Below are 21,163 nucleotides of genomic sequence, written 5' to 3' on the forward strand. Positions count from 1 at the left end.
AGAGACGTTTCTTTTAAGAGATATAGGCAAATATCGACTTAAACAGTGATATTACAAGGGGAAGACCATGGCTGATGTAAGTTTTGACTTTTCCAACTTGTTTTTGTTGTTGGAAACCTTAGGGTACCAAAAGTTACAGTTTTCAGATGTTAGGGCACCCCATAGAAGTGACTGCGGCACCAATTCCTTTGATCTTTCAGGTTCTGCCGACAGAAATATTTCAATTTGACATTTTACCGGTAATTCCCAGTGTCTGCTGTTCGTATTCTCGTTAGGCCGAAGTTCCATGCAAAAATATTTGGCTTTTGATTGGTTACAATACATTGGTCAATGAAAGGTCGTTATTTCATGTAACGAGCGATTAAAATAAATTGAGAGTTCAACTGGTGGCCTCTCAAAAGTGTTTTCGCACTCGATATTTCATTTTTCGGTTGGAAATGGTTTAAAGATCCTAATTAATGATAAATACTCGCATTGTAAGAACTCAAAAGACACTTATAAGTACCTTGAATTATATATTTCTGTTATTGTACTCGATAAATGCGTTATTTTGCTCATCGTTTCACTTTTAGATAAGCTTTAGATAGGCATATAATGAATAATTGATGTATACAACCTGCTAAATACTATCTACAACAATATTATTAATATAATCTGAAGGCAATACATATTTGACATTTTTATATTAAATGACGTTCTTAATTAATTTATTAATTATATATGTACGTTTAGGACGAATAAATAAATATACTATAGGCATGTGTTATATACTATATACTAAATACTCGTTGTTATTGCTGTTTGTTTATATTCTATTTGAATTTTACTGTTCTTCTTGCATTAAATACATTTTTGGGGCACCGTTTTCACGACTACACAAGGGATATATTTTATGTTATATAACAGGATCACTTCTATTTTTATATTTTATTTTTTTATGTATTAAGTAGTTTATCGTTCTCTCATTAATTGTTAAGAAAATGTTTGTTTTTCTCTCGCGTACTATTGTATAAATAAATAAATAAATTTGTCTTTCTGAACCCAAGTAGTTTGATTTGGACTCATCATGACGTCATAAGGCATGACAGCTGGCACATCTTTAGGTTATGTTTACGTATAGAGACAAGCTGACTGGTGGTAGATGTCAATGTTTTAGGTTATATTTATGTTTACATTAAAGCATTTTTCAATTCCAAGTGGTTTTCCTAGTGATTTCTAAGAGATTTTCATTAATTTCCTTGTCAAATGTCGTCTATGACCTTTGGCCAAAAGTTATTTAGACCGACGCCACCGGAAAAAGGGAGTTTCCCCTTGGATCACGAGGGGGTTTGTAAGGCTTCCATGCTGAAGTACATGAGGTGCTTGAATAAGGAAAATAACAGTAATTCGGCCTGCAGGGAAGAAGCTAAAGGTATTAGAATTAAGGTTTATTCTTAATAAGTGTGTTATTAAGTTTTTGATGATATTTGTGTGAGGGTGTGTAAGAGGAGGGTTTTATTGAAGGGTCTTCTTTCGGGGGCAAAAGTGCCTAAATGTACCAGTTTTTGTGGAAGTAGGGCTATGAAAGTTTGTAGATTATTAAAGAAAATAGGGCTTTAACTAGTAGTTTTTAAAAGAGCTCTCTAGGTGTAATAGGAGAGAAATGGGATACAAAAAGCAAAATTTCTCAGGTGAAAAAAAACCAAAAGTGGCCAAAATTTTGACTTTTTTTTGAAGTAAGTCCTTGAAACTTTCCAGATTATTATAATTAATGATTTCCTTACTGGTAGTTTTTAAATCAACTCTCTAAATACAATAAAACAGAATTTGTCTCCCGAAATCAAAGTTTTTCATATTGAAAAAACGAAAAGTGGCCAAAATTTTGACTTTTTTTTGAAGTAAGTCCTTGAAACTTTCCAGATTATTATAATTAATGATTTTCTTACTGGTAGTTTTTAAATCAACTCTCTAAATACAATAAAACAGAATTTGTCTCCCGAAATCAAAGTTTTTCATATTGAAAAAACGAAAAGTGGCCAAAATTTTGACTTTTTTTTGAAGTAAGTCCTTGAAACTTTCCAGGTTATTATAATTAATGATTTCCTTACTGGTAGTTTTTAAATCAACTCTCTAAATACAATAAAACAGAATTTGTCTCCCGAAATCAAAGTTTTTCATATTGAAAAAACGAAAAGTGGCCAAAATTTTGACTTTTTTTTGGAGTAAGTCCTTGAAACTTTCCAGATTATTATAATTAATGATTTCCTTACTGGTAGTTTTTAAATCAACTCTCTAAGTACATTAGAACAGAAATTGTCCTCAAAAAGCAAAGTTTTTCATATTAAAAAAACGAAAAGTGGCCAAAATTTTGACTTTTTTTTGGAGTAAGTCTTTGAAACTTTCCAGATTATTATAATTAATGATTTCCTTACTGGTAGTTTTTAAATCAACTCTTTAAGTACAATAGAACAGAATTTGTCTCCCGAAATCAAAGTTTTTCATATTGAAAAAACGAAAAGTGGCCAAAATTTTGACTTTTTTTTGGAGTAAGTCTTTGAAACTTTCTAGATTATTATAATTAATGATTTCCTTATTGGCAATTTTTAAATCAACTCTCTAAGTACAATAGAACAGAAATTGTCTCCCGAAAGCAAAGTTTTTCATATTAAAAAAACGAAAAGTGGCCAAAATGTTGACTTTTTTTTGGAGTAAGTCCTTCAAACTTTCCAGATTATTATAATTAATGATTTCCTTACTGGCAGTTTTTAAATCAACTCTCTAAGTACAATAGAACAGAAATTGTCTCCCGAAAGCAAAGTTTTTCATATTAAAAAAACGAAAAGTGGCCAAAATTTTGACTTTTTTTTGGAGTAAGTCTTTGAAACTTTCCAGATTATTATAATTAATGATTTCCTTACTGGTAGTTTTTAAATCAACTCTCTAAGTACAATAGAACAGAATTTGTCTCCCGAAAGCAAAATTTTTCATATTAAAAAAACGAAAAGTGGCCAAAATTTTGACTTTTTTTTGAAGTAAGTCCTTGAAACTTTCCAGATTATTATAATTAATGATTTCCTTACTGGTAGTTTTTAAATCAACTCTCTAAGTACAATAGAACAAAATTTGTCTCCTGAAAGCAAAGTTTTTCATATTAAAAAAACCAAAAGTGGCCAAAATTTTGACTTTTTTTTGAAGTAAGTCCTTGAAACTTTCCAGATTATTATAATTAATGATTTCCTTACTGGTAGTTTTTAAATCAACTCTCTAAGTACAATAGAACAGAATTTGTCTCCTGAAAGCAAAGTTTTTCATATTAAAAAAACCAAAAGTGGCCAAAATTTTGACTTTTTTTTGAAGTAAGTCCTTGAAACTTTCCAGATTATTATAATTAATGATTTCCTTACTGGTAGTTTTTAAATCAACTCTCTGTACAATAGAACAGAATTTGTCTCCTGAAAGCAAAGTTTTTCATATTAAAAAAACCAAAAGTGGCCAAAATTTTGACTTTTTTTTGAAGTAAGTCCTTGAAACTTTCCAGATTATTATAATTAATGATTTCCTTACTGGTAGTTTTTAAATCAACTCTCTAAGTACAATAGAACAGAATTTGTCTCCCGAAATCAAAGTTTTTCATATTGAAAAAACGAAAAGTGACCAAAATTTTGACTTTTTTTTGGAGTAAGTCTTTGAAACTTTCTAGATTATTATAATTAATGATTTCCTTATTGGCAGTTTTTAAATCAACTCTCTAAGTACAATAGAACAGAAATTGTCCTCAAAAAGCAAAGTTTTTCATATTAAAAAAACGAAAAGTGGCCAAAATTTTGACTTTTTTTTGGAGTAAGTCTTTGAAACTTTCTAGATTATTATAATTAATGATTTCCTTACTGGCAATTTTTAAATCAACTCTCTAAGTACAATAGAACAGAAATTGTCTCCCGAAAGCAAAGTTTTTCATATTAAAAAAACGAAAAGTGGCCAAAATGTTGACTTTTTTTTGGAGTAAGTCCTTCAAACTTTCCAGATTATTATAATTAATGATTTCCTTACTGGCAGTTTTTAAATCAACTATCTAAGTACAATAGAACAAAATTTGTGCCCCAAAAGCAAAATTTTTCATATTAATAAAACGAAAAGTGGCCAAAATTTTGACTTTTTTTTGGAGTAAGTCCTTGAAACTTTCCAGAATATTATAATTAATGATTTCCTTACTGGTAGTTTTTAAATCAACTCTCTAAGTACAATAGAACAGAAATTGTCCTCTAAAAGCAAAGTTTTTCATATTAAAAAAACGAAAAGTGGCCAAAATTTTGACTTTTTTTTGGAGTAAGTCTTTGAAACTTTCCAGATTATTATAATTAATGATTTCCTTACTGGTAGTTTTTAAATCAACTCTCTAAGTACAATAGAACAGAATTTGTCTCCCGAAAGCAAAATTTTTCATATTAAAAAAACGAAAAGTGGCCAAAATTTTGACTTTTTTTTGAAGTAAGTCCTTGAAACTTTCCAGATTATTATAATTAATGATTTCCTTACTGGTAGTTTTTAAATCAACTCTCTAAGTACAATAGAACAAAATTTGTCTCCTGAAAGCAAAGTTTTTCATATTAAAAAAACCAAAAGTGGCCAAAATTTTGACTTTTTTTTGAAGTAAGTCCTTGAAACTTTCCAGATTATTATAATTAATGATTTCCTTACTGGTAGTTTTTAAATCAACTCTCTAAGTACAATAGAACAGAATTTGTCTCCTGAAAGCAAAGTTTTTCATATTAAAAAAACCAAAAGTGGCCAAAATTTTGACTTTTTTTTGAAGTAAGTCCTTGAAACTTTCCAGATTATTATAATTAATGATTTCCTTACTGGTAGTTTTTAAATCAACTCTCTGTACAATAGAACAGAATTTGTCTCCTGAAAGCAAAGTTTTTCATATTAAAAAAACCAAAAGTGGCCAAAATTTTGACTTTTTTTTGAAGTAAGTCCTTGAAACTTTCCAGATTATTATAATTAATGATTTCCTTACTGGTAGTTTTTAAATCAACTCTCTAAGTACAATAGAACAGAATTTGTCTCCCGAAATCAAAGTTTTTCATATTGAAAAAACGAAGTGGCCAAAATTTTGACTTTTTTTTGGAGTAAGTCTTTGAAACTTTCTAGATTATTATAATTAATGATTTCCTTATTGGCAGTTTTTAAATCAACTCTCTAAGTACAATAGAACAGAAATTGTCCTCAAAAAGCAAAGTTTTTCATATTAAAAAAACGAAAAGTGGCCAAAATTTTGACTTTTTTTTGGAGTAAGTCTTTGAGACTTTCCAGATTATTATAATTAATGATTTCCTTACTGGCAATTTTTAAATCAACTCTCTAAGTACAATAGAACAGAAATTGTCTCCCGAAAGCAAAGTTTTTCATATTAAAAAAACGAAAAGTGGCCAAAATGTTGACTTTTTTTTGGAGTAAGTCCTTCAAACTTTCCAGATTATTATAATTAATGATTTCCTTACTGGCAGTTTTTAAATCAACTATCTAAGTACAATAGAACAAAATTTGTGCCCCAAAAGCAAAATTTTTCATATTAATAAAACGAAAAGTGGCCAAAATTTTGACTTTTTTTTGGAGTAAGTCCTTGAAACTTTCCAGAATATTATAATTAATGATTTCCTTACTGGTAGTTTTTAAATCAACTCTCTAAGTACAATAGAACAGAATTTGTCTCCCGAAAGCAAAGTTTTCCATATTAAAAAAACGAAAAGTGGCCAAAATTTTGACTTTTTTTTGGACTAAGTCTTTGAAACTTTCCAGATTATTATAATTAATGATTTCCTTACTGGCAATTTTTAAATCAACTCTCTAAGTACAATAGAACAGAAATTGTCTCCCGAAAGCAAAGTTTTTCATATTAAAAAAACGAAAAGTAGCCAAAATTTGGACTTTTTTTTGGAGTAAGTCCTTCAAACTTTCCAGATTATTATAATTAATGATTTCCTTACTAGCAGTTTTTAAATAAACTCTCTAAGTACAATAGAACAGAAATTGTCCTCTAAAAGCAAAGTTTTTCATATTAAAAAAACGAAAAGTGGCCAAAATTTTGACTTTTTTTTGGACTAAGTCCTTGAAACTTTCCAGATTATTATAATTAATGATTTCCTTACTGGCAATTTTTAAATCAACTCTCTAAGTACAATAGAACAGAAATTGTCTCCCGAAAGCAAAGTTTTTCATATTAAAAAAACGAAAAGTAGCCAAAATTTTGACTTTTTTTTGGACTAAGTCCTTGAAACTTTCCAGATTATTATAATTAATGATTTCCTTACTAGCAGTTTTTAAATAAACTCTCTAAGTACAATAGAACAGAAATTGTCTCCCGAAAGCAAAGTTTTTCATATTAAAAAAACGAAAAGTAGCCAAAATTTTGACTTTTTTTTGGAGTAAGTCCTTCAAACTTTCCAGATTATTATAATTATTGATTTCCTTACTAGCAGTTCTTAAATCAACTCTCTAAGTACAATAGAACAGAAATTGTCCTCTAAAAGCAAAGTTTTTCATATTAAAAAACGAAAAGTGGCCAAAATTTTGACTTTTTTTTGGAGTAAGTCCTTCAAACTTTCCAGATTATTATAATTAATGATTTCCTTATTGGCAGTTTTTAAATCAACTCTCTAAGTACAATAGAACAGAAATTGTCTCCCGAAAGCAAAGTTTTTTATATCAAAAAAACGAAAAGTGGCCAAAATTTTGACTTTTTTTTGGAGTAAGTCCTTCAAACTTTCCAGATTATTATAATTAATGATTTCCTTACTGGCAGTTTTTAAATCAACTCTCTAAGTACAATAGAACAGAAATTGTCCTCAAAAAGCAAAGTTTTTCATATTAAAAAAACGAAAAATGGCCAAAATTTTGACTTTTTTTTGGAGTAAGTCCTTCAAACTTTCCAGATTATTATAATTAATGATTTCCTCACTGGCAGTTTCTAAATCAACTCTCTAAGTACAATAGAACAGAAATTGTCTCCCAAAAGCAAAGTTTTTTATATCAAAAAAACGAAAAGTGGCCAAAATTTTGACTTTTTTTTGGAGTAAGTCCTTCAAACTTTCCAGATTATTATAATTAATGATTTCCTCACTGGCAGTTTTTAAATCAACTCTCTAAGTACAATAGAACAGAAATTGTCCTCAAAAAGCAAAGTTTTTCATATTAAAAAAACGAAAAGTGGCCAAAATTTTGACTTTTTTTTGGAGTAAGTCCTTCAAACTTTCCAGATTATTATAATTAATGATTTCCTTACTGGCAGTTTTTAAATCAACTCTCTAAGTACAATAGAACAGAAATTGTCCTCAAAAAGCAAAGTTTTTCATATTAAAAAAACGAAAAGTGGCCAAAATTTTGACTTTTTTTTGGAGTAAGTCCTTCAAACTTTCCAGATTATTATAATTAATGATTTCCTTATTGGCAGTTTTTAAATCAACTCTCTAAGTACAATAGAACAGAAATTGTCTCCCGAAAGCAAAGTTTTTTATATCAAAAAAACGAAAAGTGGCCAAAATTTTGACTTTTTTTTGGAGTAAGTCCTTCAAACTTTCCAGATTATTATAATTAATGATTTCCTTACTGGCAGTTTTTAAATCAACTCTCTAAGTACAATAGAACAGAAATTGTCCTCAAAAAGCAAAGTTTTTCATATTAAAAAAACGAAAAGTGGCCAAAATTTTGACTTTTTTTTGGAGTAAGTCCTTCAAACTTTCCAGATTATTATAATTAATGATTTCCTTATTGGCAGTTTTTAAATCAACTCTCTAAGTACAATAGAACAGAAATTGTCTCCCGAAAGCAAAGTTTTTTATATCAAAAAAACGAAAAGTGGCCAAAATTTTGACTTTTTTTTGGAGTAAGTCCTTCAAACTTTCCAGATTATTATAATTAATGATTTCCTTACTGGCAGTTTTTAAATCAACTCTCTAAGTACAATAGAACAGAAATTGTCTCCCAAAAGCAAAGTTTTTTATATCAAAAAAACGAAAAGTGGCCAAAATTTTGACTTTTTTTCGGAGTAAGTCCTTCAAACTTTCCAGATTATTATAATTAATGATTTCCTTATTGGCAGTTTTTAAATCAACTCTCTAAGTACAATAGAACAGAAATTGTCTCCCGAAAGCAAAGTTTTTTATATCAAAAAAACGAAAAGTGGCCAAAATTTTGACTTTTTTTTGGAGTAAGTCCTTCAAACTTTCCAGATTATTATAATTAATGATTTCCTTACTGGCAGTTTTTAAATCAACTCTCTAAGTACAATAGAACAGAAATTGTCCTCAAAAAGCAAAGTTTTTCATATTAAAAAAACGAAAAATGGCCAAAATTTTGACTTTTTTTGGAGTAAGTCCTTCAAACTTTCCAGATTATTATAATTAATGATTTCCTTATTGGCAGTTTTTAAATCAACTCTCTAAGTACAATAGAACAGAAATTGTCTCCCGAAAGCAAAGTTTTTCATATTAAAAAAATGAAAAGTGGCCAAAATTTTGACTTTTTTTTGGAGTCAGTCCTTGAAACTTTCCAGATTATTATAATTAATGATTTCCTTACTGGTACTTTTTAAATTAACTCTCTAAGTACAATAGAACAGAAATTGTCCCTCAAAAGCAAAGTTTTTCATATTAAAAAAACGAAAAGTGGCCAAAATTTTGACTTTTTTTTGGAGTAAGTCTTTGAAACTTTCTAGATTATTATAATTAATGATTTCCTTATTGGCAGTTTTTAAATTAACTCTCTAAGTACAATAGAACAGAAATTGTCCCTCAAAAGCAAAGTTTTTCATATTAAAAAAACGAAAAGTGGCCAAAATTTTGACTTTTTTTTGGAGTCAGTCCTTGAAACTTTCCAGATTATTATAATTAATGATTTCCTTACTGGTAGTTTTTAAATCAACTCTCTAAGTACAATAGAACAGAAATTGTCCTCAAAAAGCAAAGTTTTTCATATTAAAAAAACGAAAAGTGGCCAAAATTTTGACTTTTTTTTGGAGTAAGTCTTTGAAACTTTCCAGATTATTATAATTATTGGTTTCCTTACTGGTAGTTTTTAAATCAACTCTCTAAGTACAATAGAACAGAATTTGTCTCTTGAAAGCAAAGTTTTTCATATTAAAAAAACCAAAAGTGGCCAAAATTTTGACTTTTTTTTGGAGTCAGTCCTTGAAACTTTCCAGATTATTATAATTAATGATTTCCTTACTGGTACTTTTTAAATTAACTCTCTAAGTACAATAGAACAGAAATTGTCCCTCAAAAGCAAAGTTTTTCATATTAAAAAAACGAAAAATGGCCAAAATTCTGACTTTTTTTTGGAGTAAGTCCTTGAAACTTTCCAGAATATTATAATTAATGATTTCCTTATCGGTAGTTTTTAAATCAACTCTCTAAGTACAATAGAACAGAAATTGTCTCCCGAAGGCAAAGTTTTTCATATTAAAAAAACGAAAAATGGCCAAAATTTTGACTTTTTTTTGGAGTAAGTCTTTGAAACTTTCCAGATTATTATAATTAATGATTTTCTTACTGGTAGTTTTTAAATCAACGCTCTAAGTACAATAGAACAGAAATTGTCCTCAAAAAGCAAAGTTTTTCATATTAAAAAAACAAAGAGTGGCCAAAATTTTGACTTTTTTTTGGAGTAAGTCTTTGAAACTTTCTAGATTATTATAATTAATGATTTCCTTATTGGCAGTTTTTAAATCAACTCTCTAAGTACAATAGAACAGAATTTGTCTCCCGAAAGCAAAGTTTTCCATATTAAAATAACGAAAAGTGGCCAAAATTTTGACTTTTTTTGGAGTAAGTCCTTCAAACTTTCCAGATTATTATAATTAATGATTTCCTTACTGGTAGTTTTTAAATCAACTCTCTAAGTACAATAGAACAGAATTTGTCTCCCGAAAGCAAAGTTTTCCATATTAAAATAACGAAAAGTGGCCAAAATTTTGACTTTTTTTGGAGTAAGTCCTTCAAACTTTCCAGATTATTATAATTAATGATTTCCTTACTGGTAGTTTTTAAATCAACTCTCTAAGTACAATAGAACAGAAATTGTCTCCCGAAAGCAAAGTTTTTCATATTAAAAAACGAAAAGTAGCCAAAATTTGGACTTTTTTTTGGAGTGAGTCCTTGAAACTTTTCAGATTTTTATAATTAATGATTTCCTTACTGGTAGTTTTTAAATCAACTCTCTAAGTACAATAAAACAGAAATTGTCTCCCAAAAGCAAAGTTTTTCATATTAAAAAAACGAAAAGTAGCCAAAATTTGGACTTTTTTTTGGAGTAAGTCCTTCAAACTTTCCAGATTATTATAATTAATGATTTCCTTACTGGTAGTTTTTAAATCAACTCTCTAAGTACAATAGAACAGAATTTGTCTCCCGAAAGCAAAATTTTTCATATTAAAAAAACAAAAAGTGGCCAAAATTTTGACTTTTTTTCGGAGTAAGTCCTTCAAACTTTCCAGAATATTATAATTAATGATTTCCTTACTGGTAGTTTTTAAATCAACTCTCTAAGTACAATAGAACAGAAATTGTCTCCCAAAAGCAACATTTTTCATATTAAAAAAACGAAAAGTGGCCAAAATTTTGACTTTTTTTTGGACTAAGTCCTTGAAGCTTTCCAGATTATTATAATTAATGATTTCCTTACTGGTAGTTTTTAAATCAACTCTCTAAGTACAATAGAACAGAAATTGTCCTCTAAAAGCAAAGTTTTTCATATTAAAAAAACGAAAAGTGGCCAAAATTTTGACTTTTTTTTGAAGTAAGTCCTTGAAACTTTCCAGATTATTATAATTAATGATTTCCTTAATAGTAGTTTTTAAATCAACTCTCTAAGCATAATAGAACAGAAATTATCCCCCAAAAGCAACCTTGAAAACCCTCCTTGAACCTACTCTTCTATCCAACAAAAATAATCCCTCTTTATCTTCCAAAAAAGACTACTTGGATTGCCGCATGAAACACAACCTTATGGCCCAAGAAGAGTGGTCCAAACTGGGCTTCCAACAAGAAAAACCCACCGCGGCAGTGGAAGAAAACAAACAGTAAAATGGTCAACGTATTAATCGGTTGTACTGGCAGCGTCGCCACCCTCAAACTACCCAATTTAATTCAAGAAATATTAAGGGAAATTCACGGTTCTAAGGCAAGTTTCTCCCTCACACTCCCGCCCTTAATTTAACGGGTATTTTTTTAGATAAGGGTTGTTGTAACTGAACACTCCAAACACTTTTTTGACCCCAAAGACCTCCCCGAGGAAATCGACATTTTTAACGATAAAGACGAGTGGAACAGTTGGCAAAAACGCGGGGATGAAGTGTTGCACATTGAGCTGGGAAAGTGGGCCGATGTGTTCCTGATTGCCCCGTTAGACGCCAATTGTTTAGGAAAATTGACTTCTGTAAGTTTTCCTACTGCTTTCCAATAAAATCCCTGATTATTCAAAAAAAAATTTTTTTAGGGAATTTGTGATAATTTGCTGCTCTGCACAGCAAGGGCTTGGGAACTGGGAAAACCCTTGCTGTTCTGTCCAGCAATGAACACGAAAATGTACAACCATCCCCTAACGGCCGCTCAAATTTCGACATTAAAAAGTTGGGGCTATACGGAGATTCCTGCCATAGCAAAAACGTTGATCTGTGGGGATACGGGGTTAGGTGCTATGGCCGAAGTAGCTGATATAGTTTGTGCGGTTAAAAGTGTCTTGGAACGTGTTTAGTTTGGTTTTTTTAATAAATAATTTGTTAGTTTAATGTTGTTTTTTTTGTTCCTCAAAGGAAAAAGGTCCAAGAAACTTGAGTCTTAGACATTGCCTCCTCAGACCAAAATCCGGTTTTATTATGTAATTTTTTTAGCTAGGGAGACGTTTTGTATGTCTAATCCCTCTTCAGAAATCCCATTATATTGAGGTGAAAGAATTATGAAGATATCCTAAGTAGTTTTTGAGTTATTGTCCAAAATGTTTGATGCTTTTATGTTCTAAGTCACCATATTGCTTTAAATCCATACTTTGGGAGGTAAACGTGGTTCTAACTCAAAAAGTATTTGAGGTACAAAAATCGTTTGTATATGAAAATATTCGTCTTGAAACACCTCAACTTTACGTGAAAATTGCAAAAATTACAGTAAAGAGCTTTTTGAGGTATAGGGAAAAATAAGTAAAACGAGGCATTAAAAAAATTGGCTCAACCAAAATTGCTTATTTAAAGCCATTTTTCATTCCAGGACGACGTTTCGCGTATCTAACCCATCTTCAGGGATTCCTTTATATTGAAGTGAAAGAATTATAAAGATATCTCAAGTAGTTTTTGAGTTATAGTCCAAAATGTTTGATGCTTTTATGTTCTAATTCCACATATTGCTTTAAATCCATACTTTGGCAGGTAAAAGTGGTTCTAACTCAAAAAGTATTTTGGGTATAAAAATTGTTTGCCTATCAAAATGTTCGTCTTGAAACACCTCAACTTTAGGTGAAAATTGCAAAAATTACAGTAAAGAGGTTTTTGAGGCATCGGAAAAAATAAGTAAAATGAGGCATTAAAAAAATTGGCTCAACCAAAACCACTTATTTAAAGCCATTTTTTATGCCAGAACGACGTTTCGCGTATCTAACCCATCTTCAGGGATCCCTTTATATTGAAGTCAAAGAATTATAAAGATATCTCAAGTAGTTTTTGAGTAACAGTCCAAAATGTTTAATGCGTTTACGTTCTAATTCCACATATTGCTTTAAATTCATACTTTAGCAGGTAAAAGTGGTTCTAACTCAATAAGTACTTGAGGTACAAAAATTGTTTGTATATGAAAATATTCGTCTTGAAACACACTAACTTTAGGTGAAAATTGCAAAAATTATAGTGAAGACGTTTCTGAGGTACAATGGAAAATAGGTACAATGAGGCTTTAAGAAAATGTCCTTAACTAAAATCCCTTATATAAAGCCATTTTTTATGCCAGGAAGACGTTTCGCATTTCTAATTCATCTTCAGAGATCCCTTTATATCAAGGTGAAAGAATTATGAAGATATCCTAAGTAGTTTTTGAGTTATAGTCCAAAATGTTTGATGCTTTTATGTTCTAAGTCACCATATTGCTTTAAACCCATACTTTGGCAGGTAAAAGTGGTTCTAACTCAATAAGTACTTGAGGTACAAAAATTGTTTGTATATCAAAATGTTCGCCTTGAAACACCTCAACTTTAGGTGAAAATTGCAAATATTACAGTAAAGAGGTTTTTGAGGCATCAGGAAAAATAAGTAAAATGAGGCATTAAAAAAATTGGCTCAACCAAAACCGCTTATTTAAAGCCATTTTTTATGCCAGGACGACGTTTCGCGTATCTAACCCATCTTCAGGGATCCCTTTATATTGAAGTCAAAGAATTATAAAGATATCTCAAGTAGTTTTTGAGTAACAGTCCAAAATGTTTAATGCGTTTACGTTCTAATTCCACATATTGCTTTAAATTCATACTTTGGCAGGTAAAAGTGGTTCTAACTCAATAAGTACTTGAGGTACAAAAATTGTTTGTATATCAAAATGTTCGCCTTGAAACACCTCAACTTCAGGTGAAAATTGCAAAAATTACAGTAAATAGGTTTTTGAGGCATCAGGAAAAATAAGTAAAATGAGGCATTAAAAAAATTGGCTTAACCAAAACCGCTTATTTAAAGCCATTTTTTATGCCAGGACGACGTTTCGCGTATCTAACCCATCTTCAGGGATCCCTTTATATTGAAGTCAAAGAATTATAAAGATATCTCAAGTAGTTTTTGAGTAACAGTCCAAAATGTTTAATGCGTTTACGTTCTAATTCCACATATTGCTTTAAATTCATACTTTAGCAGGTAAAAGTGGTTCTAACTCAATAAGTACTTGAGGTACAAAAATTGTTTGTATATGAAAATATTCGTCTTGAAACACACCAACTTTAGGTGAAAATTGCAAAAATTATAGTGAAGACGTTTCTGAGGTACAATGGAAAATAGGTACAATGAGGCTTTAAGAAAATTGCCTTAATTAAAATCCCTTATATAAAGCCATTTTTTATGCTAGGAAGACGTTTCGCATGTCTAATCCATCTTCAGGGATCCCTTTATATTGAAGTGAAAGAATTATAAAGATATCTCAAGTAGTTTTTGAGTAACAGTCCAAAATGTTTAATGCGTTTACGTTCTAATTCCACATATTGCTTTAAATTCATACTTTAGCAGGTAAAAGTGGTTCTAACTCAATAAGTACTTGAGGTACAAAAATTGTTTGTATATGAAAATATTCGTCTTGAAACACACCAACTTTAGGTGAAAATTGCAAAAATTATAGTGAAGACGTTTCTGAGGTACAATGGAAAATAGGTACAATGAGGCTTTAAGAAAATTGCCTTAATTAAAATCCCTTATATAAAGCCATTTTTTATGCTAGGAAGACGTTTCGCATGTCTAATCCATCTTCAGGGATCCCTTTATATTGAAGTGAAAGAATTATAAAGATATCTCAAGTAGTTTTTGAGTGACAGTCCAAAATGTTTAATGCTTTTACGTTCTAATTCCACATATTGCTTTAAATCCATACTTTGACAGGTAAAAGTAGTTCTAACCCAATAAGTACTTGAGGTACAAAAATTGTTTGTATATGAAAATGTTCGTCTAGAAACACACTAACTTTAGGTGAAAATTGCAAAAATTATAGTGAAGACGTTTCTGAGGTACAATGGAAAATAGGTACAATGAGGCTTTAAGAAAATGTCCTTAACTAAAATCCCTTATATAAAGCCATTTTTTATGCTAGGAAGACGTTTCGCATGTCTAATCCATCTTCAGGAATCTCTTTAAATTGAAATGAAAGAATTATGAAGATATCTTAAGTAGTTTTTGAGTTATCGTCCAAAATGTTTGATATAACACAGACTTGAAGTGTTCTAAAGTAACAGAGTTAGTCAGTCACCACTTCGATGACTTAAAATTGCTTCTAACTCAAAAACTATTTAAGGCACAAAACTCGTTTATACATGAAAACGTTCGTCTTGAAACGCCTCAGCTTTGGGTGAAAATTGCACAAATGTAATTAAAGAGGTTTTTGAGATTCCATGAAAAATGTGAATTTTGGCACTAAAATATTGTTTAGCCACAAAGGTCGCTGTTATTAAGTAATTTTTTCAGCTAGAAAGACGTTTCGCGTATCAAATTCATCCTCAAGGATCCCTTTACGTTGCCTTAAAACAATTATGATAATACTCCACATAGGTTTTGAATTATGGCGCAAAATGTGTACCTACCTTATAAAGATCAATGCATGCCCGTAAGGTGACTAAAAACAATGAATATACATATAATTCTTAAAATATGTATATTATAATAACTTGTCCAAATGTAAAAATACATTTTTAATTAATATAATCAACTGGGAGGGAGTGAAAACAAATAACAATGATTTTCTTGAACGACCACAATGAGGTTTAAAAAAAAACAAACGTGTACAAACATTTGAACAAAACTTTAATCTGAATCGCTATCGTCGTCCACCAGCACCACGGATCCTTCCGAGTCACTTCCAGAGTTTCCGTTGGCCATTTTCTCTTCACCAGAGTCCTCCTCGTCTTCCTCCCAGTTCTCCGGCTCACTATCCGACGGAATTTCGATCTGCATCTCCTCCTCAGACTCCGAATCGCTAGAATCTGCCATTGAAATACGAAATTTAACCCAAAAAACAACCCAAACAAACAACAGAGGGACGAACGACCAACGAACCTTTATCGTTAAAAATCAACACCCCGTCGTCCTCCGGTCCCTCAATCTCCTTGTTGATCCCCACCTGAGGCACCAGCAGCTCCAGCTTCCCCTTCAGCCGACAGAGGGCGGTCTGCGTGTTAATCCGACTCCCGATGCTGCCCAAAACCCCCGAAAACAAGTCGGGCAGGTTCGGATTCGAGACGAAAACGCCCGAATGAACCTGCGCGAGATGTTTGAGCCATAACGCGCCGAATCGGCTCTGGATCGTTTTGCCGTGCACCAATAGCGCGAGTTCTTTCACTAAAGTCTCGAACACGGCGATCGGGAGACGTTTCACGGTATTCCTGATGATTTCCTCGTCTTTGCGACAGAGGGCGGCCCGCAGGATGTTGCGGTCCTTACTGTGGAGGCCTTGCAGGAGGAGTTGGGCGACGTTGTTTACGCGAGGAGCTGCCCCTTCCGGTTTGGTTAAGGTCAAGTTTTCCAGCCTAAACGTGTTAAAGTTTGGTCTAAGTGTGGGTTTTCCCTATTTCCAAGGTGGGTCCAGGGGTCTGCTTATGACGGTATGGCACGGTTTTCCGGGAAAATTGACTTTTAAAACCGTGGCTGGATTTTCTTGGTTCTTTTAACGGAAGTTACAGGGGGTTTCAAGGAAACTTTTAAGATGTGAGCACTAGCGGTGAAGTTATGAAGCAATTTGCACGAGAGTGATCAATGGAGACGCGATTTTCAAACAATTAAATAAAAAATCTTCTGGTGCACCGATTTTCTTGATTCTTTTAATAAAACGTACAAAACATTCCCCAGAACGTTTTAAAACAAAAATGAAACAGATCTGAGCCCTAGAAGCGAAGTTATTAAGCGATTTACCCAAGAGTGCTATGCCCCAATAACCACTATACATTATTTACTAAAAACTTCATAAATAATCTTCTAGTGCACCGATTTTCTTGATTCTTTTAATAAAACGTACAAAACACTCCCCAGAACGTTTTAAAACAAAAATGAAATAGATCTAAGCCTTAGAACCGAAGTTATAAAGCGTTTTATCTAAGAGTGCTACTCCCAAATAAACGCAAGACATTATTCACTAAAAAATTCATAAAAAATCTTCTAGTGCACCGATTTTCTTGATTCTTTTAATAAAACGTACAAAACACTGCCCAGAACGTTTTAAAACAAAAATGAAATAGATCTAAGTCTTAGAACTGAAGTTATTAAGCGTTTTATCTAAGAGTGCTACTCCCAAATAAACACAAAACATTATTCACTAAAAAATCCATAAAAAAACTTCTACTGCACCGATTTTCTTGATTCTTTTAATAAAACGTGCAAAACACTCCCCAGAACGTTTTAAAACAAAAATGAAACAGATCTAAGCCTTAGAACTGAAGTTATCAAGTGTGTTATCTAAGAGTGCTACTCCCCAATAAACACAAGACATTATTCACTAAAAAATTCATAAAAAATCTTCTAGTGCACCGATTTTCTTAATTCTTTTAATAAAACGTACAAAACACTCCCCAGAACGTTTTAAAACAAAAATGAAACAGATCTAAGCCTTAGAACTGAAGTTAGCAAGCGTTTTATCTAAGAGTGCTACTCCCAAATAAACACAAGACATTATTCACTAAAAAATTCATAAAAAAACTTCTACTGCACCGATTTTCTTGATTCTTTTAATAGAACGTACAAAACACTCCCCAGAATGTTTTAAAACAAAAATGAAACCGATCTGAGCCCTAGAAGTGAAGTTATAAAGCGTTTTATCTAAGAGTGCTACTCCCAAATAACACAAGACATTATTCACTAAAAAATTCATAAAAAAACTTCTACTGCACCGATTTCTTGATTCTTTTAATAAAACGTGCAAAACACTCCCCAGAACGTTTTAAACAAAATTTAAACAGATCTAAGCCTTAGAACTGAAGTTAAAAAGCGTTTTATCTAAGAGCGCTACTCTCAAATAAACACTAGACATTATTCACTAAAAAATTCATAAAAAAACTTCTACTGCACCGATTTTCTTGATTCTTTTAATAAAACGTACAAAACACTCCCCAGAACGTTTTAAAACAAAAATGAAACAGATTTAAGGCTTAGAACTGAAGTTATTAATCGTTTTACCTAAGAGTGCTACTCCCAAATCAACACAAGACATTATTCACTAAAAAATCCATAAAAAAACTTCTACTGCACCAATTTTCTTGATTCTTTTAATAAAACGTACAAAACACTCCCCAGAACGTTTTAAAACAAAAATGAAATAGATCTAAGTATTAGAACTGAAGTTATAAAGCGTTTTATCTAAGAGTGATACTCCCCAATAAACACAAGATATTATTCACTAAAAAATTAATAAAAAAACTTCTACTGCACCGATTTTCTTGATTCTTTTAATAAAACGTGCAAAACACTCCCCAGAACGTTTTAAAACAAAAATGAAACCGATTTATGCACTAAAAGTGGAGTTATTAAGCCATTTACCTAAAAGTGCTACTCCCAAATAAACCAAAGACATTATTCACTAAAAAATTCATAAAAAATCTTCTAGTGCACCAATATTCTTGATTCTTTTTATAAAACGTAAAAAACACTTTCAAGAATCATTTAAAACAAAAATGAAACCGATATGTGCCCTAGAAGTGAAGTTATGAGGGAAGTTACCTGGGGTATTAAACGCTACCACTAAATCATTCCTTTGTAAAGTTTAAAAATTCACTAACCTTTGCTCCATAGGAATTTCCGCCTGTACTCCTCCCTTCCTCTTGCCTGGCAAAGCTGTCGTATGATTAGAAATATAATTGACCTCCTCACTGATCAGGGCCTTCTTCATTTTGCTCACCTGAGCCTCCTTCGATTTTCCAGATAAATGGGGCTCAGCCCTGATTAAAACCTCCACCCTCTTGGAGGTGATTTGCTATTGGACAAATGAATTTTAAAAAAACCCAAATTGATGCGGTAAGCAGCGGGTCTTACCACATTTTCGAAGGTAAGAATGACTTCCGAGCCATGTCCTAAGCAGACAGTTTCAGAGTCTAAGAATCTGGCCCCAAATATTCTTATGGGGGCCACTTGTTCGCTTTGGCCAGTGTCTGAGACCACCCGGATGGTCATTTTCGGTTTTAAAGGTTTGTCACATTTACTGTAAGGAATTAAGTTGTAAAAATGCCCAGAAGCAAAAATAATTAATTTTTTAAAAAAAGATTTACCCATTAAGCTTATGCTGGAAAATATGGAGGGCCCCAGACCGATTTGTGGCTGCGACACTGGTAAGTCCATCCTCTGCCACATCTATGGCCACACTATATACAGCATCCTCCATAAGGTAGTTGCACACGGCGTTTTTATGTTTTTCCTCACTACTAAGTTTCCAAACACTCAACATTCTATCGGCCTATAAATGTTCTTTTAACAACCAAAATTTGGGTCAAAAAAAAAAGACTTTAATACCTTTGACCCGGATAGTAAATAAGAATCATTTGGGAGGTCCACATATTGAAGTGTAACAACATCGGTGCTGTGCCCTGTGAAGGTTTTTAGCACCTCCCGTTTGTCTAAGTCCCATAGTTTAATGTTTTTTGAGGCAGTTAATAAGTTTGTACTTAAAGCGAGGATTGCTGTGACTGTTTCATTGCCTGCCTTCCACTGACTGTAAATTTATTAATCAATATTAAGCGTTAAAAGGAGATTTAGTTATAAAAACCTTTGGATTTCTTTCTTTTTCAAATTCCACTCGAGAATGTTTTGGTCGGCCCCAGAGTATAAAATCCCATTACTATTCACTGACAAACAGTTCACTTGTGAACCTGTGCTGCTATCAACAGTATATTCTACATTTGCTTTAGCAATAGAGTAAATTAAGACAATCCCTGATGTAGTACCCAAGATTATGTTGGGCAAAGTGGGCTCCTCTTTGCGTTTTTTCTTTTTAGGTGAAGGGGAGCCCTAGGAGAGCAGCAATTGATATGATTCTACTTAAAAATGAAGCATATAAGGGCTAAGTTACCTTATTGAGGGCCTCCCGGGGGTTCCAAAAGTGTAAACACGTACATGGCGTAGTTAAATGGAAATCGGGGGTGAATTCTTGCTCCAGGCTGCTGGATAACGTGTTCCATACTTTCAGCTTCCCATCGGACGTTATTTGGGCGAAATATTTGCCGTCCCCGCTGAATTGCTGCGCCATTATTAGGAAAACAAATTTAAACTTAAAACACACATGCTAAATATTTTCGTAACATGTAAAAGTGAGGTTAGGTACAGCATGTGTTATGACAGGTTTGGCGTCTGTTTCCATCAATTGTCGCACCATTGGCGTACAAATTTATGGGGTTTCAGCGTTAATTTAACATGAAATCAATTAATTATGGATTATTGGGCAGTTTGGGCCCCACAGTGGCCCCTTTTGGCCCTAGGACACGCACTAGAACATCGAAATTGGGAATTGAAGGTTCAGCCTAGGCAAACTTGATTGTGCCGACGGTGCCCGATGCGCATGACCGGAAAGACGCTTTTGTTTATTGTTTATTCGATTGTTTTGAAAAGTTTGGCGATTTTTAAGTGCGCTCCGGAAAAAACCCTCGAAAATCGGGGAAAATCGTGCGGGAACAGTGAAAAACTTTGTGCAACTTGTTTCTACAGTTCGCGAGCTTCATTTTGGTGTAATTTTTATGGGGGTGCCGGCTCTTTTTTGACGTGAAATCGGGGGGGCGAGGTTTTGCGTACAGGGGTACCCAAACTCTATAACACAAAAATTCAGTTTTTACCCTTAAAATGGGGTGACACCCCTTTGGCGCTAGTAATCTTTAATCTAGGGCCCGGGGGCTTCAATTTGGTATAACTTTCATGAGGGCGCCGGCTTTTTTTCAATGAGAAATCGGGGGGTGAAGTTTGCTTACAATGGTACCCTAACTGCGCAATGAAATCCGTGTTTCATCACTAAAATGGGGCGAAAATCACTGAAGGGGCTTGTTATTGCTCTATCTGGGGCCCAAGGGCTTTAATTTGATATATATTTCGTTGGGCCCCCCGGGCTTTTTCAATAAGAAATAGAAGGTCTAAGTTGAGGCACAAAAGTCCATGTTTCTCTATAAAATAGGGGCAAAACAGAAAGGGGTTAATGTTATTATTAATCTGGGGCCCAGGGGCTTTATTAGGTGGTAATTTTCATGGGGCTGCAAGGCATTAAAGTGGGGGAAAAGTGCAAAAAACATTTTAGTGAACAAGTGGTAGGCGATATAGTCACCGTCCCGAGGGCAGGCGCTCACAGATGGACAAGGTCTCCACACGTACTACCTGGGGCCAAAAAACCCCCCGTAGGCCTTTTAGAGAGACTAAGGGGGGCTCGAAAGCCCCCCAGGGGCCTCCTTAATTGGTCTGCGGTGGTGCTTTTGTCCGCAGAGAGTGCGATAGGATGTAAAG

At 32.6% G+C, this 21,163-nt stretch overlaps 3 protein-coding genes across 3 annotated transcripts; 2 read left to right on the forward strand and 1 right to left on the reverse strand.

Annotated features, from left to right (window-relative positions):
* The first annotated feature begins 1,132 nt into the window (after nucleotides 1-1,132).
* On the forward strand, nucleotides 1,133-11,103 carry LOC126747359 (cytochrome c oxidase assembly protein COX19). Its single transcript, XM_050455937.1, has 2 exons — nucleotides 1,133-1,411; nucleotides 10,954-11,103. Exons 1-2 carry the CDS (start codon nucleotides 1,246-1,248, stop codon nucleotides 11,061-11,063), a joined length of 276 nt encoding a protein of 91 aa, XP_050311894.1. The 5' UTR covers nucleotides 1,133-1,245; the 3' UTR covers nucleotides 11,064-11,103.
* LOC126747358 (phosphopantothenoylcysteine decarboxylase) lies at nucleotides 11,018-11,767 on the forward strand. Its single transcript, XM_050455936.1, has 3 exons — nucleotides 11,018-11,160; nucleotides 11,212-11,415; nucleotides 11,476-11,767. The coding sequence occupies exons 1-3, from the start codon at nucleotides 11,065-11,067 to the stop codon at nucleotides 11,731-11,733; spliced, it is 558 nt and encodes a 185-aa protein (XP_050311893.1). The 5' UTR covers nucleotides 11,018-11,064; the 3' UTR covers nucleotides 11,734-11,767.
* A 3,575-nt stretch (nucleotides 11,768-15,342) lies between these two features.
* Nucleotides 15,343-20,171, reverse strand: LOC126747515 (WD repeat-containing protein 43). Its single transcript, XM_050456204.1, has 8 exons — nucleotides 19,752-20,171; nucleotides 19,449-19,690; nucleotides 19,196-19,394; nucleotides 18,955-19,139; nucleotides 18,722-18,887; nucleotides 18,469-18,662; nucleotides 15,761-16,230; nucleotides 15,343-15,687 (listed from the first exon to the last, which is right to left on the reverse strand). Exons 1-8 carry the CDS (start codon nucleotides 19,926-19,928, stop codon nucleotides 15,509-15,511), a joined length of 1,812 nt encoding a protein of 603 aa, XP_050312161.1. The 5' UTR covers nucleotides 19,929-20,171; the 3' UTR covers nucleotides 15,343-15,508.
* Between the last annotated feature and the right edge of the window lie 992 nt (nucleotides 20,172-21,163).

The sequence above is a fragment of the Anthonomus grandis genome, chromosome 19 (assembly GCF_022605725.1).
Source record: "Anthonomus grandis grandis chromosome 19, icAntGran1.3, whole genome shotgun sequence".
NCBI classification, from domain to species: domain Eukaryota; kingdom Metazoa; phylum Arthropoda; class Insecta; order Coleoptera; family Curculionidae; genus Anthonomus; species Anthonomus grandis.

Bases quoted from the DNA above. Each gene is read 5' to 3' on its own strand.
- LOC126747359 (XM_050455937.1), top strand. From the start codon at position 1,246: ATGTCGTCTATGACCTTTGGCCAAAAGTTATTTAGACCGACGCCACCG. The intron at 1,412-10,953 runs GTATTAGAATTA...CTTCCAAAAAAG, and splicing joins CTGCAGGGAAGAAGCTAAAG to ACTACTTGGATTGCCGCATG.
- LOC126747358 (XM_050455936.1), top strand. From the start codon at position 11,065: ATGGTCAACGTATTAATCGGTTGTACTGGCAGCGTCGCCACCCTCAAA. The intron at 11,161-11,211 runs GCAAGTTTCTCC...GTATTTTTTTAG, and splicing joins GGGAAATTCACGGTTCTAAG to ATAAGGGTTGTTGTAACTGA. The intron at 11,416-11,475 runs GTAAGTTTTCCT...AAATTTTTTTAG, and splicing joins GTTTAGGAAAATTGACTTCT to GGAATTTGTGATAATTTGCT.
- LOC126747515 (XM_050456204.1), bottom strand. From the start codon at position 19,928: ATGGCGCAGCAATTCAGCGGGGACGGCAAATATTTCGCCCAAATAACG. The intron at 18,888-18,954 runs GTAAATCTTTTT...AATTCCTTACAG, and splicing joins TTCCAGCATAAGCTTAATGG to TAAATGTGACAAACCTTTAA. The intron at 15,688-15,760 runs GTTCGTTGGTCG...TTTCAATGGCAG, and splicing joins GTTGATTTTTAACGATAAAG to ATTCTAGCGATTCGGAGTCT.